A 15,320-nucleotide genomic window follows, 5' to 3' on the forward strand; every position below is an offset into this window, starting at 1 on the left:
TCATTTTGTGCATATCAGTGGTACAGACTGAGAGTGTGGGGTTCTGAAGGTGTCACGCTCAGGTTCGGTGTGAGTGTATGCATTTCTTTATGTACATGCTGGTCTCTGCAACAGCGTGAGAGTGTGGGTTTCATACTGTACCTGACAGTCTTTGCTACAGTGTGAAAAAGTGTTATCATGGTCTTGTGAGTCTCTGATTCAATGTGCGCGGGTGTATTTTTTTTTTCTCATTCTTATCCGCTGTTCCTCTGATCTGGTAAATAGTCTTAAAGTAGATTCTGCATTCCCTAAGCTATTTTTAGAACAAGAGTCTGGAGTCTGGAGTTGGTTTATGTTAAAATTGTGACATACATCGTGAGCTATGAATGATGACATTTGTATGGAGCAGCACCTTCAACGACACTAAGTTAATTGGAAACAAATGCATTCGGCCCGACATCATTCTGCATGCTATTCGTGTCACGGTGCGGTCCGTTGACTCCTCATTTCAGTTAATTTCCTTTTTCCCGTATTCCAACGGACACCTTGATTTTTTTTGTGATTTATTTTTTAATGAAGTTCATCAAACAAACATTTCCGTTACATGTATTTCAGACATTGTACATATATATCATATAATCATATATATCACAAATCTCCACAAAGTATTTATCTGAGGTATACACATAGAAAAAGTGGAAAGAAAAAGCAAGCAAAATGAAAGAAGTATGTAAAAGTAGGGAGTGAATTTGTTTTTTTAGAACATATTCATCAATTTGTAAGAATCAAATCAGGCCTATGAGACATTATGTAGTTAAACCATTTTTTCCCAGTATGAATCTAATTGTTGCAGATTATGATTATCAGAAGCTTATATTGTCCATTGTAATTTCCATCCATGTATTTAAAGATATGGTGTGGAAAAGTAAACATGTATCTGGGGTAAATATGGAATAACGTGGGGAATGTGGTGGATGGGTCGGGCAGCGTGTGAGGGACGAGGAGCAGAGTCACCGGTTCAGGAGGGAGACCCTCCACCCATCACCTGATCCCGTTTCCCGTTCATGATTTTCTGCAGATCTGCAGCATCTGCGGCTCACTGCTCTAAAGGTACGAGTAGCTTCACCTTTCACCCGTTCAGACAAGGCTGTGAGATCCGGATCTGTCACGTCCTCTCGTTGTGGGTGGACAATGTTCTTTTTTTCTCTCTGCAATAGCCTCTACATGTTTTATTCACTGTTTTGAGGTGCGGAAGTGCAGCCGATGTTTCTGGGTGTCTGACCCGTTTATGTGAGAGTTTAGCCTTTTCCATTTCTCTGAGCTTCTTATAAATGTTTAAAGTTTAGTTCAGCTTCACTTCAGAATTTCCAAAGCAACAACCCAATCAGTCAAATAGTTCCACACAATTAAAAGTTTATTGCATTTACGCAATTAAAATAGTTTATTACAGGTACAACGGATTTCATGTCATATGCCGGTGCTATTAAACCTGATTCAGATATTGATATGGGAGACCCACCACCGGTCACCTGATCGCAGTTACCACAGATCGTAATGTGAGATTGAAGCCTTTTCCATATATTTGCTTTCCACAGAAACGATAACAGTTCAGTTTCCTTCTGCGGTTCCAGAGCAGAAGCTCAGTCAGTCTAATATTTCCACACAATTAAAATGGGGAATTAGTTTATTATCATCATGTACTGAGCTCCAGTGAGAATCTTGCCTGATGTACCATCCGCACAGATAGATACATTACAACTGTACATTGAGCTGATGTACAACAAAATAATCACTGTAACAAAGCATTGTGGCTGCAGAGAAAGTGCAGTGCAGATAGACATATGGTGCAGGGTCACGTCGAGTTACATTCTGAGGTCGAGTCTATTTTATCATTCATTTGGCTTATAACTGCAGACAGGAAGCCATCCTTCAGCCTGGTGTTACGCACTTTATGGCTTTTGTATCTCTTCCCCGATGGGGGAGCGGGCTTGCAGCAAGGCTGTCCAGGTTATGAGGTTATTTGAGTACATGGCCTGCTTTTCCGAGGGAGGGCAAGTGTGGGAAGAGTCCATGGAGTGGAGGCTTGTTTCTCTGATGTTCTCTGCTCTCCAAAGTTCTCTGCAGTTCCTTGCAGTCATGGGCAGAGAAGTAGCCACATGTAAGTCGTGATGTATCGACATGGAGCTCAGAGACCTCGGCCTTCACCCTGCCTTGTGTCGCTGGATCCTGGACTTCCTGTCAAATCGCCAGCATGTTGGAAGAGTGGGCTCCATCTCCTCTGTTTCTCTGACCCTCAGCACACATAACCCACAGGGTTGTCTCTTTGGCCCCCTCCTTTACTCTCTGTGCACCCATGACTTGTGTTGACACCCACAGCTCCAATCTGCTAAGTAAATTTGCTGACAGCACTACATTGATTGGCCTAATCTCAAATACTGATAACAATCAATCAAATCCCTTCTGACAAGTCTCGGTCCAAACAAAGTTTTCACACTTCTTCAGGAGATTGGTCAGAGGAAGAGCGATAGCAGCAAAGTTCTTACAGAACTTACGATAACATCCATCCATTCCCAGAAACCTTCTAAGAGCCTTCTTAGCAGTCAGAATAGGAACTTGAGAAATTGCCTGGACTTTTGCCCGAACAGGAGCCAACTTGCTTTGACCGACAACATAGCCAAGACAGGTCACACTGGCATGGCCAAATTCACTGTAAGGTTGTCCTAGGAAAGCCTGTCAAATAGCTTTTCTACTGCAGAGATATGCTCTTCCCAAGTGCCACTCCCTGTAACTAAAGTCATCAATATAGGTATCTGAGTGTTCTAACCCTCGAATTACAAAACAAATCATTCTCTGGGATGTTCATGGAGTATTTTTACTCCCACAAGGCAAAACATTGTATTCATACAACCCAGATGGTGTCGCAAACGCAGAGATTTCTCTACCTCTGTCCGTCAATGGAACAAACCAATACCCTTTCAACAGATCAATCTTTGTAAGAAATTAGCCTTTCCAGCCTTATCGATGCAAACATCCACTCTAGAGATAGGATAAGCATCTGTTTTTGCTACTGCATTTACCTTTCCATAATCAGTGCAAAATCTAACACTACCATCAGGTTTGGGCACAATAACGCAGGGTGACTCCAATCTCATTTTGAAGGCGTAATAATACCATTCTCCAGCATATACTCAATTCCCTGGTCAGCCAATTTACACCTTTCCATGTTCATGTGAAGTGGGTGTTGTTTAATCAGTTTGGCTTGACCAACATCTACATCATGTACTGCGACCGTTGTTTGCTTGGGAACATCGGGAAATGAATCTTTAAACTTCAGAATTAATTCCTTCAGCTGTTTGCTTTGGCTGCAGATGAGACAACTTGTTAGCAATGTTTTCTGGAACAACCGAATTCATTAGCCTAACTGGGACCATGTTTGGCTTCTGAAAAGTCTCAGGCGAGTCAAGTGTTTCATTCTCAGGGTTGCCAGTTTCATTTGTTTTGATAACAACACCCACAGATGGTGCCTGCTTGTCAGAAAAGGCTTTATCATATTTATGTGTACCACCTGTGTTAGTTCAAGTCAGTTGGGTGTTTTAATAACATAATTCACATCATTAATTTGGGAGACTATTTCATACGGTGTATTGAATTTCACCTGAAGTGGATTCGTCAACATAAGGCAAGCACCTTATCTCCCACCTGGTATTTTCTTTCGGGAGTCCTGTTATCAAACCAACACTTCATTTTGTTTTGAGATATCTTTAAGTTTTGGCTCGCTAGACTACAGGCTTGTTGTAGTTTATTTTTGAACTTCAAAACATAGTCTAACGAGTTAACATCAATCCACCGTTCCTTTTAACAAGGTCAAAGGTCCCTCTGCGATCAAATACAAGTTCAAATGGAGTAAAGCCCAGTGATTCCTGTACTGACTCTCTTTCTGTGGACAAAAGCAAATGTATTCCTTCATCCCAGTCTTTTCCATTTTCAACACAATATGTCTTAATCATTGTTTTGAGGGTAGAATGAAATCTATCTAAAGCCCCTTGTGATTCTGTATGGTATGCAGATGATGCAATTTGTTTTGCTCCCAGTTCAGAAACTACCTGCTGGAATAATCCAGATGTAAAATTACATCCTTGATCAGATTGGATTTCTTTAGGCAAACCGAATAAACTGAAAATCTTGTTAAGAGCCTTCGCCACAGTTTTAGCTTTAATATTTCTGAGAGGTATTGCCTCTGGGAATCTGGATGAGGTACTCATAATAGTTAGCAGATACTGATGGTCAGCTTTAGTCTTTGGCAATGGGCCAACACAATCCACTACAACTTTGGAAAATGGTTAACCGAATACAGGTATAGGCCACTGGGGTGAGCTCAGTAGGTTTACCCACAACTTGACAAGTGCCTTTTGGAAACTCTTAGTCAGGGTAAACATAACTTTATGAGTTAAAGCAAACTGGTCTGCTAATCCAGCAGATTCCTGCATAGTGGCAGCATCATTTCCATCTAAATACGTCTTTATGCCATCAGGGACGCGCCTTCTGAACTCTTCAATTAAAACCAACTCTTACAAGCTGTTAAAATAATCATTTACATGTTCAGATGTGCACCAGCGGTCAATGCACACAAATTTCTCAAAGGCAAATTCCACATGTCTGGTTCACAGATTTCTTCAAATTTCTAAACTTTTGCCGGTCTGCTTCTGGGACCAACTCGTAAGCTTTGAGCAGAGCCTGTTTCACTAGGTCAGAATGTGCGGTGCGTGGCCATGTGGTTAAGGTGTTGAACTCGCGATCTGAAAGTCATGAGTTTCAGCCTCAGCCGAGGCAGCGTGTGTGTTCTTGAGCAAAGCACTGAACCACACACAGCTCCTGCACATTTATAGCCCAGTGGCAATGATTGAGGCAGCATAAATAAATAAATAATAAGCTGCTTCAGCAACTGTCAAAGCAGAATAGGCTTGTTAAGTCTTTCCCTTAATTAGACTTTGTAAGAGAATTTTCTTTCTGCTTTTCTGCCTCTCCAGCCTGAAACTGTCTCTGCCTTTCCGGAGCCTCCATCTTTAATTGTTCTAACTTGTACTGGATCTCAAGCTCACTAGGTTTACTTTCAGGAAACTCCTCCTCCACTTTAAACACATGCTCAGATACATAATGTTCAGCTATTATCTTCTGCATCTGTGCAATCCTCATTGTCAATTTCATCTTAGCAAGTATTAACGTTTTAGCAATACTCAACAACTCAATCCTTCTGGTGTCCTCTAATGCCTGAGAGGTTCACACTTCCAGATATCTATCAACATCCATTGCTGCTAATTTTCCACACACAAATAAATCAAAAGGGATTTCCCCAATCAAATTGATATGAAATCAATCCTTTAATTTGTTCATATCCCAGATGCAGGCCCCATTTTGTTACAAAACCTAACGCTTTAGAAACGAACCAGCAGCATCAGACTACTCCCAGTAGCCACACATTTTAATTCCACGTCCCATTCCCATTCTGATATGTCTATCCATGGCCTCCTCTCCTGTCAAAATTAATCCAAACTCAGGTTGGAGGAACAACACCTTATATACCGGCTGGGTAGCCTCCAACCTGATGGGATGAACATTGACTTCTCTAACTTCCGTTAATGCCCCTCTTCCCCTTCTCACTCCATCACTGACATATTCAATTGTTTGCGTGTTTTCCATGTCTCTCTGGTGCTTCCCCCCACCTTTCTTTCTCCCGAGGCCTCCTGTCCAATGATCCTTTCCCATCTCCGGCTTTGCATCACTTTCGCCGATCACCTTTCCAGCTCATAGCTTCATCCCACCACCTCTGGTCTTCTCCTATCATTTCGCATGTCACCCTCCCCCCACTACTTTCATATCTCTTAGTATCTTTCCTTTCAGTTAGTCCTGACGAAGGGTCTTGGCCTGAAACATCAGCAGTTCTTCTCCTTATAGATACTGCCTGGCCTGCTGTGTTCCACGAGCATTTTTTGTGTGTGGTTTGAATTTCCAGCATCTGCAGATTTCCTCGTGAGTGTTATGTGTATAAATGTGTATAAATAAAATTCCCTAACTATTGAGCTCGCGGGAAACAAGGCTTGGAGTCTTGAGATGGTAAAGTATGAAAGTTCAGTTCAACTACAGAACAGGTGATGAGAGAGAGATATTTGTAATCCAGGGTAAATGTTGAGAGAAGGCAATTATGTCGTATTCCACAGGTTTCATGGTGGTAAAACGAGACCAACGGTCGCTGTAGATTTTATCTGTCATCCTTCCAATTCCACATACTAATTATCATCCAAAGTGACTTGTCATAAGTGGTATTGTCTTCAAATGAATTACCACACCACAGCCAGGCAAGGGTTAACACATAAGTGGTCTCCGCAGGGTACCCCAAATCAGATCCACTGCTATGGATCAAATGAGGTGATAACCACACATTCGATGTATGGTGAATCAATAATTTGTCCACCCTTGTGGGCAAAGGAAAGTTCCAAACAGTGACCCTTGGCCACTAGTTCCCCGGTTTCGATTCTTGCCATTTTTCCTCCTTCGTCTCTGTCTGACTCTGAGTGTCAGTGTCCTCGGTTAAAACTAAACAAGCTGAGAGCGATGTAAACAAGCTGCAAGCCAGACTGATTCGCCTTCTTAATCACTCTCTCTCTTAAAATGAATGTCCACAGCAAACAAAACCTAGGGATTCATAACAACTGACTGGTGTCCCAGGAGATGGGATGACTGAGTGAATCCTTTCCCACATTCTCAGCAGGTGAATGGCTTCTCCCCAGTGTGAAATTGCTGATGTCTCTGTCGGCTGGATAAATGAGTGAATCTCTTCCCACAGACTGAGCAGGTGAATGGCCTCTCCCCAGTGTGAACTTGCTGATGACTCTGCAGGGTAGAAGAGTCAGCGAATCTCCTTCCACATTCTGAGCAGGTGAATTGCCTCTCCCCTGTGTGAACTTGCTGATGTTTCTGTAGGCTGGATAACTGAGTGAATCCCTTTCCACATTCTGAGCAGGTGAATGGCTTCTCCCTAGTATGCACATGCTGATGTCTCTGTAGGTTAGCTAACTGAGTGAATCCCATCCCACATTCTGAGCAGGTGAACGGCTTCTCCACAGTGTGAACTCGCTGATGTCTCTGTAGGGTGGATGACACAGTGAATCCTTTCTTACAGACTGCGCAGGTGAATGGCCTCTCCCCAGTGTGAACTCGCAGGTGATTCCGTAGGTTAGCTGACTTAATGAATCCCTTCCCACAGACTGAGCAGGTGAATGGCCTCTCCCCAGTGTGAACTCGCTGATGATCCAGTAGGGTGGATGACTCAGTGAATCTCTTCCCACAGACTGAGCAGGTGAACGGCCTCTCCCCAGTGTGAACTCGCTGATGTCTCTGTAGGCTGGAAAAATTAGTGAATCTCTTCCCACAGACTGAGCAGGTGAACGGCCTCTCCCCAGTGTGAACTCGCTGATGTACCAGCAGGGTGGATGACTCAGTGAATCTCTTCCCACATTCTGAGCAGGTGAATGGCTTCTCCCCAGTGTGAACTCGCTGATGTCTCTGTAGGTTGGATGACTGAATGAATCCCTTCCCACAGACTGAGCAGGTGAACGGCTTCTCCCCAGTGTGAACTCGCAGGTGATTCTGTAGGTTAACTAACTGAATGAATCCCTTCCCACAGACTGAGCAGGTGCATGGCTTCTCCTCAGTGTGAACTCGCTGGTGACTCAGTAGGTTAGATAACTCAGTGAATCCCTTCCCACAGACTGAGCAGGTGAACGGCTTCTCCCCAGTGTGAACTCGCAGGTGATTTTGTAGGTTAGCTGACTGAGTGAATCCCTTCCCACAGACTGAGCAGGTGAACGGCTTCTCCCCAGTGTGAATTCGCAGGTGATTCTGTAGGTTAGCTAACTGAGTGAATCCCTTCCCACAGACTGAGCAGGTGAAAGGCTTCTCCCCAGTGTGAACTCGCTGATGTCTCTGTAGGTAGGATGACTGAATGAATCCCTTCCCGCAGACTGAGCAGGTGAACGGCTTCTCCCCAGTGTGACCTCGCTGGTGTACCAGTAGGGTGGATGACTGTGTAAATCCTTTCCCACAGACTGAGCAGGTGAATGGCTTCTCCCCAGTGTGACCACACTGGTGTGCCATTAGATCAGATGACTAAGTGAATCCTTTCCCAGATACTCAGCAGTCGACCAGCCTCTGCCCAGTGTGAACTGACTGGTGTGTCCACAGGTGGGATGACTGACTGAACCCCTTCTCACACACAGAACAGGTGAATGGCCTTGCCCAGTGTGAACTTGCTGATGTACCTTCAATTGTGATAACCAAGTGAATCCATTCCCACTGTCTGTGCAGGTGAAAGGCCCTTCTCCTGTGTAAATTACAGGTGTGCAAGTTGGTCAAATGACCGAGTGAATCCCTCCCCACAGTCTGAGCAGGAAGGGTGGTCAATTGGATCCCTTGTTCCACTTCTTAAATACCCAGACAGAGACAACAAAACTGGTGTGTCGTGTTTGAGATTCCTGGAGACAAATTCCTTCTCATTTTTAACCTGTAAAAAGATTTACAAAATCCATCAATGGGTGTAGGACAACATCTCAGAGGAGATTACTTGAGTTGCCAAAGTTTGATCTGTTATCACACTGTTACAGTGAGGTACAACCCAAGCTGGAGAGAGAAATCATCTCCTGACCGGGCAGAGTGCTGGTATCTGGAATGACCATCAATTCTCTGATGTTCTTCCTGTCTCTATAAGAAAGGGGCATTTCTGCCACCTCCAATCTGTGACCTGGCTCAGTTTGACTCTCTCCATTGGTATTATTCCCTGTTCCCACTGAGCTGCATGGGTGCCTGGCCCCACAGTAACTGAAACACTCTCACACAAATAGCTTTTCTTGACATGCAGCAGGGATTTTCTTTTATGTATTATTAACGTAATGTGCCACAGTTTTAACGCCATATAAAAAATTCCTGCTGAAATGACTGGTTGGTTCACACAGCTGTCAAAAGGGGTTAGAGTGAAATTTTGTATTATTTCAGGTTCTTGTCACAATCATAGAAAATTTCAACACAGAAACAAGCCCTTTGGGCCATCTAGTTTGTGCTGAACTATTTAAACAGACAACTCCCACACCCTTACCATCCAGGTACCTACACGAACCTCTTAAGTGTTGAAATCGATCTCTCATGCACCACTTGTGCTGGCTGCTCATTCCACACCCGGATGACCGTCTGTGTGAAGAAGTTTCCCCTCATGTTCTCCTTAACATTTCGCCTTTCACCCTTAACCCATGGCCTCTGGTTGTCGTCCCACCCAATCTTCGTGGAAAAAGCCAGTTTGCATTAACACTACCTGTGCCTCTCTATCACAAACAAATCTCCCCTCAATCTTCTGCATTCCAAGGAATAAAGTCCTGATTTGTTCAATCTTTCCTTATAACCCAAATCCTCCAGACCTGGCAACATCCTTGTGAATTTTCTCTGAAATCTCTGAACTTCTTTTACATCTTTCCTGTAGGCAGGTGACCAAAACTGCACACAATACTTCAAATTAGGCCTCACCAAGGTCTTCAACATCCATCTATTGTTATCAGTACTTTGGTTCATGAAGGGCAATGGGCGGAAATCATTCTTTCCATCTCTATCTACCTGTGATATCACCTTCAGTGACTTAAGGACTTGTATTCCTTTGACCCTTTCTTCTACAACACTCCTCCGTGCCCGACCAGTCACTGTGAAAGACCTCCCTTGGTAGGTCATAACAAAGTGCAACAACTCACACTGGTCTGCATTAAATTCCATTTACCATTTCCAAAACCATTTTCCCACCTGGTCCAGATCACACTGCAAGCCATGATAGTCTTCTTGCAGTCCACCAAACCCCCAGTCTTGTTGTCATCCACAAATTTGCTGATTCAGTTAACCACACTATCATCCAGATTACTGATATAGATGACAAAGAACAACGGATCCAGCACTGATCCCTGTGGCAAACACTAGTCACAGGCCTCCAGTCAGAGAGGCAACCATCTGCTACCACACTCTGGCTTATCCCAAAGACAGTGTCTCATCCAATTTACTGTATCATCTGGAATGCTGAGTGACTGAACCTTCTTGACCAACCTCCCATATGAGACTTTGTCAAGTGCCTTGCTAACGTCCATGCAGACAACATCTACTGCCTTGCCTTCATCCACTTTCCCGATAACTTCCTCGAGAGACTCTATAAGATTGGCTGGAGCCATGCTGTCTATCCTTTATCAGTCCACAGCTATTCAAATACGTACAGTATATACCTGGTTCCTGCACACACATTCCAAAAACGTTCCCAGTTCTGATGTCAAGCCCACCAACGTATAAATTCCTAGTTTATTTTTACAGCCTTTCTTGAACAGCAGAACAACATTGTCAGGCCTCCAATCCTCCAGTAGCTCACCTGTCACTAAGGATGATTTAAGTATCTGTGCGAATGCCCCAATAATTTCTGCACTTGCCTTCTGCAGGGTCCTAGTGAACAACTTGTCAGGCCCTGGGGATTGATCCACACTAATTTGCCTCAAGACAGCAAACCCCTCCATCTCTGTAATCTGTACAGGGTCCATGAAGTTGACGCGGCTTTGCCTCACTTCTATAGACTATGTGCTCATCTCTTGAGTAAATACGGATGCAAAAAACCTCCCCAAGTCTAAGTTATCCCTTCATATGGATTACCATTCTGATCTTCCAGAGAATTAATTTTTTTCCCTTGCAAACTGTTTGCTCGTAACATATCTGCAGAATCCCTGAGGATTCTTCTTCACCTTGTCTGCTGGGGCAACCTCATGCCTTCTTTTATTTCTTTTATAAGTGTTCACTTGAATTTCCTGTATTTCATAAGTACCCCATTTGTTCCTATCTGCCTGTATGCACCTCCTTTTTATTGATCTGGGCGATGAAAGCCAAAGGGGTGATAGATCTGCATGTTGGGGTTTGGGGTAAGAGGGGTTAAACTAAAGTTGCAGGGGAATGGGAGCCTGAATAACATAACAGATAGTGGAGAGTTTGTGGAGACAATTGTTGTTCAGGCCTCAGACAAAGTCAGGAATGAAAAAGTTGAGCGAGGTGCAGTGAATATGCGGAGCCCTGTATATTTCAATACAAAGAGCAGCGTAGGAAAGTTGGATGTGTTCAGGGCATGATCAACACCTGGAATCAACACTAGGATCTGGCAACCTTGGATTGGGACAGGCTGCTTTATGGCAAAGGTGTGCTTGGTAAATGGGAGGCCTTCAAAACAAAATTTTGAAAGTAGTAAGCGGGTATGTCAGAATAAAAGGTAAAGACAGAAACTGTAGGGAAACTTGGATTGCAAGAGATATTGAGACCCTGGTAAAGCACAAAATGGAATTGCATAACAGGGATAGGCAATCAGTTTCTTATGGAGTATAAGAAATGCAAGAGAACACATAAGAAATCAATCAGGATGGCTAAAAGATGGCATGAGGTTGCTGTCACAGAAAAGGTGAAGGATAATCCTCAGGGATTCTAGTGATAGATGAAGTGCAAAAAGATTGCAAGGCACAAAGGTGGTCCTCTGGAAGACCGGAATGGCAATCCACATGTGGAACCAAAGCAGACGGGGGAGATCTTAAATATTTCTCAAACTCTATTTACTCAGGAGATGGACAAAGGATCTATGGGAGTGTGGAAACGTGGCATTATCCATTTCAACCCTGGAAAAAAAAACACTCTTCTGGCCACTCACACGCTCAATACCCCTCATCATTTTATACACCAAAAAATGTCTCTAAATATAAACAAGGAAATTATACATTGCACAATCTACTTTCCATGATTCAGTACATTTACACAAACAGGTGTGTAAAAAGGGCCGAACGAATACCAGGGACAAACAGGCCCAATTCACCACAACCACACACTGTTCCTGCTGCTACCATCCAGGAAACGGTACCACAGCAAAATGAGCAACAGGCTCCGGGACATCATCTTCCAACAGGCCATCAGACTGATTAATTCATGCTGATACAATTGCATTTCGATGTTATATTGTCTGTCCTATGTGCAAACTATCTATATAAATTACACATTGCACATTTATATGGAGATGTAAGGTAAATATTTCTACTCTTCATGTTTATGAAGTATGTATCTAATAAAGTCAATTCAATTCACACTCTCCACTATCTGTCTGTCATTCTGGCTTCCATTCCCCCTACAACTTACTTTAACCACATCACCCTCTCCCCTGCTCACTACCACTAGCAAGCCTCACCACCAGAATATTTGTCCCCTCTTGTTCTGTTCCTCTAACTAATGAATCCCCTATCAGCCCTTTGACTTTCCTCTGCCAGGTAATTCCCCCCAACAGTTTCTAAAGTGGTCCACCTGTTGTTGTGGGGGATGGCCACTAGAGTACTCTGCAATGCCTATTTAACCTCATTCCCCTTCCTGATTCTCATCCAGTTTCCAGTGTCCTGCACCTTGGGAGTAACTCACCTCTCTTCATGTCATATCTGTCAACCACTGCAACTGCTGGATGATCTGGAATTCAGCCATTTCAAGTTGCAGCTCATTGAAGTGCAGGGTTACAAGCTGCACATCTTGTAGGTGAGGGCATCAAGGACATTGGAGGTCTCCCCACCTTCCCTCTAATACCCCTCTAATTTGTAATAATCTCCCCTCTAATTTGTAATAATTGGTTCCACTGCAGAGTCGCTAAGTCATGCATGGGCAAACTACGTCCCGGGGGCCTCCGGCCCGCAGAACTTGATGAAATTATATTAATAAACCTTGTTAACGTTTTTCCCCGCAATTCTGGTGTTTTCCCAATAGATGACGCACTCCATATACATTTGGGGCGACCCATTTCCTGGCACATCCGAACCGGCTCACAATTAGCCAGCGTTCCGGCTAAGGGAGATAGCCTGCAGGGATTTGCGAGCACAGAGCTTTGGGGCCTCTGTGCAGGAGGGCAGGTGGAGGGAGGCTTAGAAGTGAGGCTGGGGATTTTGAATAAAGTTTTTTTCTTCGACTGCAGTTACCGACTCTGTGTCGTAATTTTAGCGCTGCATGTAGCACACCGCTACACATTGACCTTTGTTGAGGTGCAGCGTATTACTCCACATTTGCGCTTTACTCTTTGTTCGGCTCGACCTATTTGTGTGAACAGGCATTCAGCGTCATGAACATCAACAAAGCCAGCCACAGCTCCAAGTTAACTGACCAACACCTCAGATCCATCCTGAGAATCGCAACAACAAAAGTAAATCTAGACTTTGATGCGCTGGCTAAAAAGGGAGACCAACAACACTGTTCCCACTGAAATTAAACATAAGTTTCTTCATTGTGTTATGTAAAAAATGCATTTGAAAATATTTTTTTCAATAAGCCTTACATGTTACATGTCATTTCTGTTAAGTGATGGACCTTAGTAGTGCGCAGGTGCACGTACGTTCTCAAAATAAAAAAATGTGCTCCAGATCAAATAACGCGCTCCGCATACTGGCTGGTCGTTGTTGAGTTTTGGCACAGGGGACAATTGAATAAGACGGAGCAGGACAAGTTGATGATAATATCTTGAAGGATAACAGAATTTTCTGTGCTTTAAAATATTAACTGTTACTATTTAAAAAAGCTGTATTTTATTCATTTAATTTTCAGTGTTTTAAAAGTAATTTCAATAAATAGCTAAATACTATGGGACTTCTCTTATGAGGTGTATTACCAAAACACTCCGTCCATCTGCTCCTGGTCCGGCCCCCCTGTCAAATTTTAGAACCTTTGTGGCCCACAAGTCAAAAAGTTTGCCCACCCCTGAGGTAGAGGAAGCAACACGCACAAAATACTGGAGGAGCTCAGCAGGCCACGCAGCATCAATGGAAAAGAGTACTAATGCCGATTTTCTCAACTGCTGATGTAAAAGAATGTGTTCCCTTTCTCCGAGTTCCTAATCCTTACATTCAGATAGCTGGAGCTCAGCTCTGTCTGAGAGATCCATCGGTTCCCATTCACTCAGCAGCCGGTAGCTCCCCGGGGCTCGTGTTCGGATCGTGGGGCTGAGAGAGAGGGAAGAGGGCAGGACTGTCCCGGGATTGCGGATCACGGTGTCCGGATTTCACAAGAATCGTCCCGAAGTCGCTGTTTAAGATTAACATATGGAGAATCGCTCTTACCTGCAACCGACATTTTCAAAGCCTTGTGTACTGCGCGCATGCGTGAAACTCAGGGACGTCCTCAGCCTGACGCCTGCGCATTTGATCGGCGCTTCAGCACCGGCGAAATTCTTAACGCATGGCCCTATGGGTAATCAAGGTGCCATTAAACCTTTCTGCAAGCACCGGTTCATTTTTTTTTATCGTGGGTATAGAAAAAATCTGCCGCTGTTTTAACGCAGAGAGCGGCTCCCATAAACAATATACTCAATATCAACGTGTATCTAACGCCAATGTAAAATGCTGATATAAAACATAGGAGATTCTGCAGTTGCTGGAAATACAGAGACGCACACACACAATACGCTGGAGGAACTCTGCAATTCAGAGAGCAACTAAGCAGCGGAGTACACAGGCTAGGCATGCGGAAGGGGCTCTGTCTAAACGTTTTCTATATATTGCTCTCCAAAATTTCTGCCTGATCTGTTGATTTCCACCTGTGTTTTGCTGAAATTAACCACCTTTTTTTCGATCAACCAGTTTCCAAATGCTTCTAATCTTTCACTTTTAACCACATCGTGCTGGTCTTATTCGTCCTCCTCCTCTGGAACCCATCTCTCTCTGGAGCCCCGACTCAGTCTGGCAAATCTTCGGTTTCTGACTCTGCATCATCGAAGATTAACTCGCTATTCTGCTGTCAGACGTTAGAGGTGCATTGTGTTACGAGACCGCAGGTTCGTTTACTGTGAGTGTCGCTTTAAGTGGCTGAGTGAGGCGGGGCTGTGACGTCAGACACAAGCTGCAGCAGCCTGAGGGAGCGGGAGCGGGAGAGGGAGAGGGGGACAAGCTGTTGGAACTTCAGCGTGTGACTGCTATGGGATGCAACTCTTCCTTGCCCAAAAGGTTGGGTTGATCTGATCATCGGCACGCAGTGCACAACGGATGTGTGCCTGTCACTTCGTATCATCCATATGTGTGGATTTTCTGGAGCATCCTGTGGTATCTGTTTTGTTGGCCCTTACGTGAATCGGGGTGTTCTGTGGTAACCACTTGAAGACGATATTCCTGTCACTGTCACCTGGTGATATTTCGAAGAGGATTTCGGAACTAATCGACGGATAAGATCTTCGGCGACTGTTATTTCGTTTACACAGCGCGGAATATGTGTTGAATTCTTCGTAATTG

At 44.0% G+C, this 15,320-nt stretch overlaps 1 protein-coding gene across 1 annotated transcript; it reads right to left on the minus strand.

Moving 5' to 3' along the window:
- Positions 1-1,375: 1,375 nt before the first annotated feature.
- LOC132389110 (gastrula zinc finger protein XlCGF26.1-like) lies at positions 1,376-14,276 on the minus strand. The gene is made up of 2 exons (XM_059961543.1): positions 14,157-14,276; positions 1,376-8,536 (listed from the first exon to the last, which is right to left on the minus strand). The coding sequence occupies exon 2, from the start codon at positions 8,128-8,130 to the stop codon at positions 6,739-6,741; it is 1,392 nt and encodes a 463-aa protein (XP_059817526.1). The 5' UTR covers positions 8,131-8,536; positions 14,157-14,276; the 3' UTR covers positions 1,376-6,738.
- Positions 14,277-15,320: the final 1,044 nt, after the last annotated feature.

Source organism: Hypanus sabinus, unplaced genomic scaffold (genome assembly GCF_030144855.1).
Source record: "Hypanus sabinus isolate sHypSab1 unplaced genomic scaffold, sHypSab1.hap1 scaffold_474, whole genome shotgun sequence".
In the NCBI taxonomy this organism is placed as follows: domain Eukaryota; kingdom Metazoa; phylum Chordata; class Chondrichthyes; order Myliobatiformes; family Dasyatidae; genus Hypanus; species Hypanus sabinus.

What these genes read in the sequence shown, in the direction of transcription:
- LOC132389110 (XM_059961543.1), bottom strand. Translation starts at nt 8,130, where the DNA reads ATGGCACACCAGTGTGGTCACACTGGGGAGAAGCCATTCACCTGCTCA.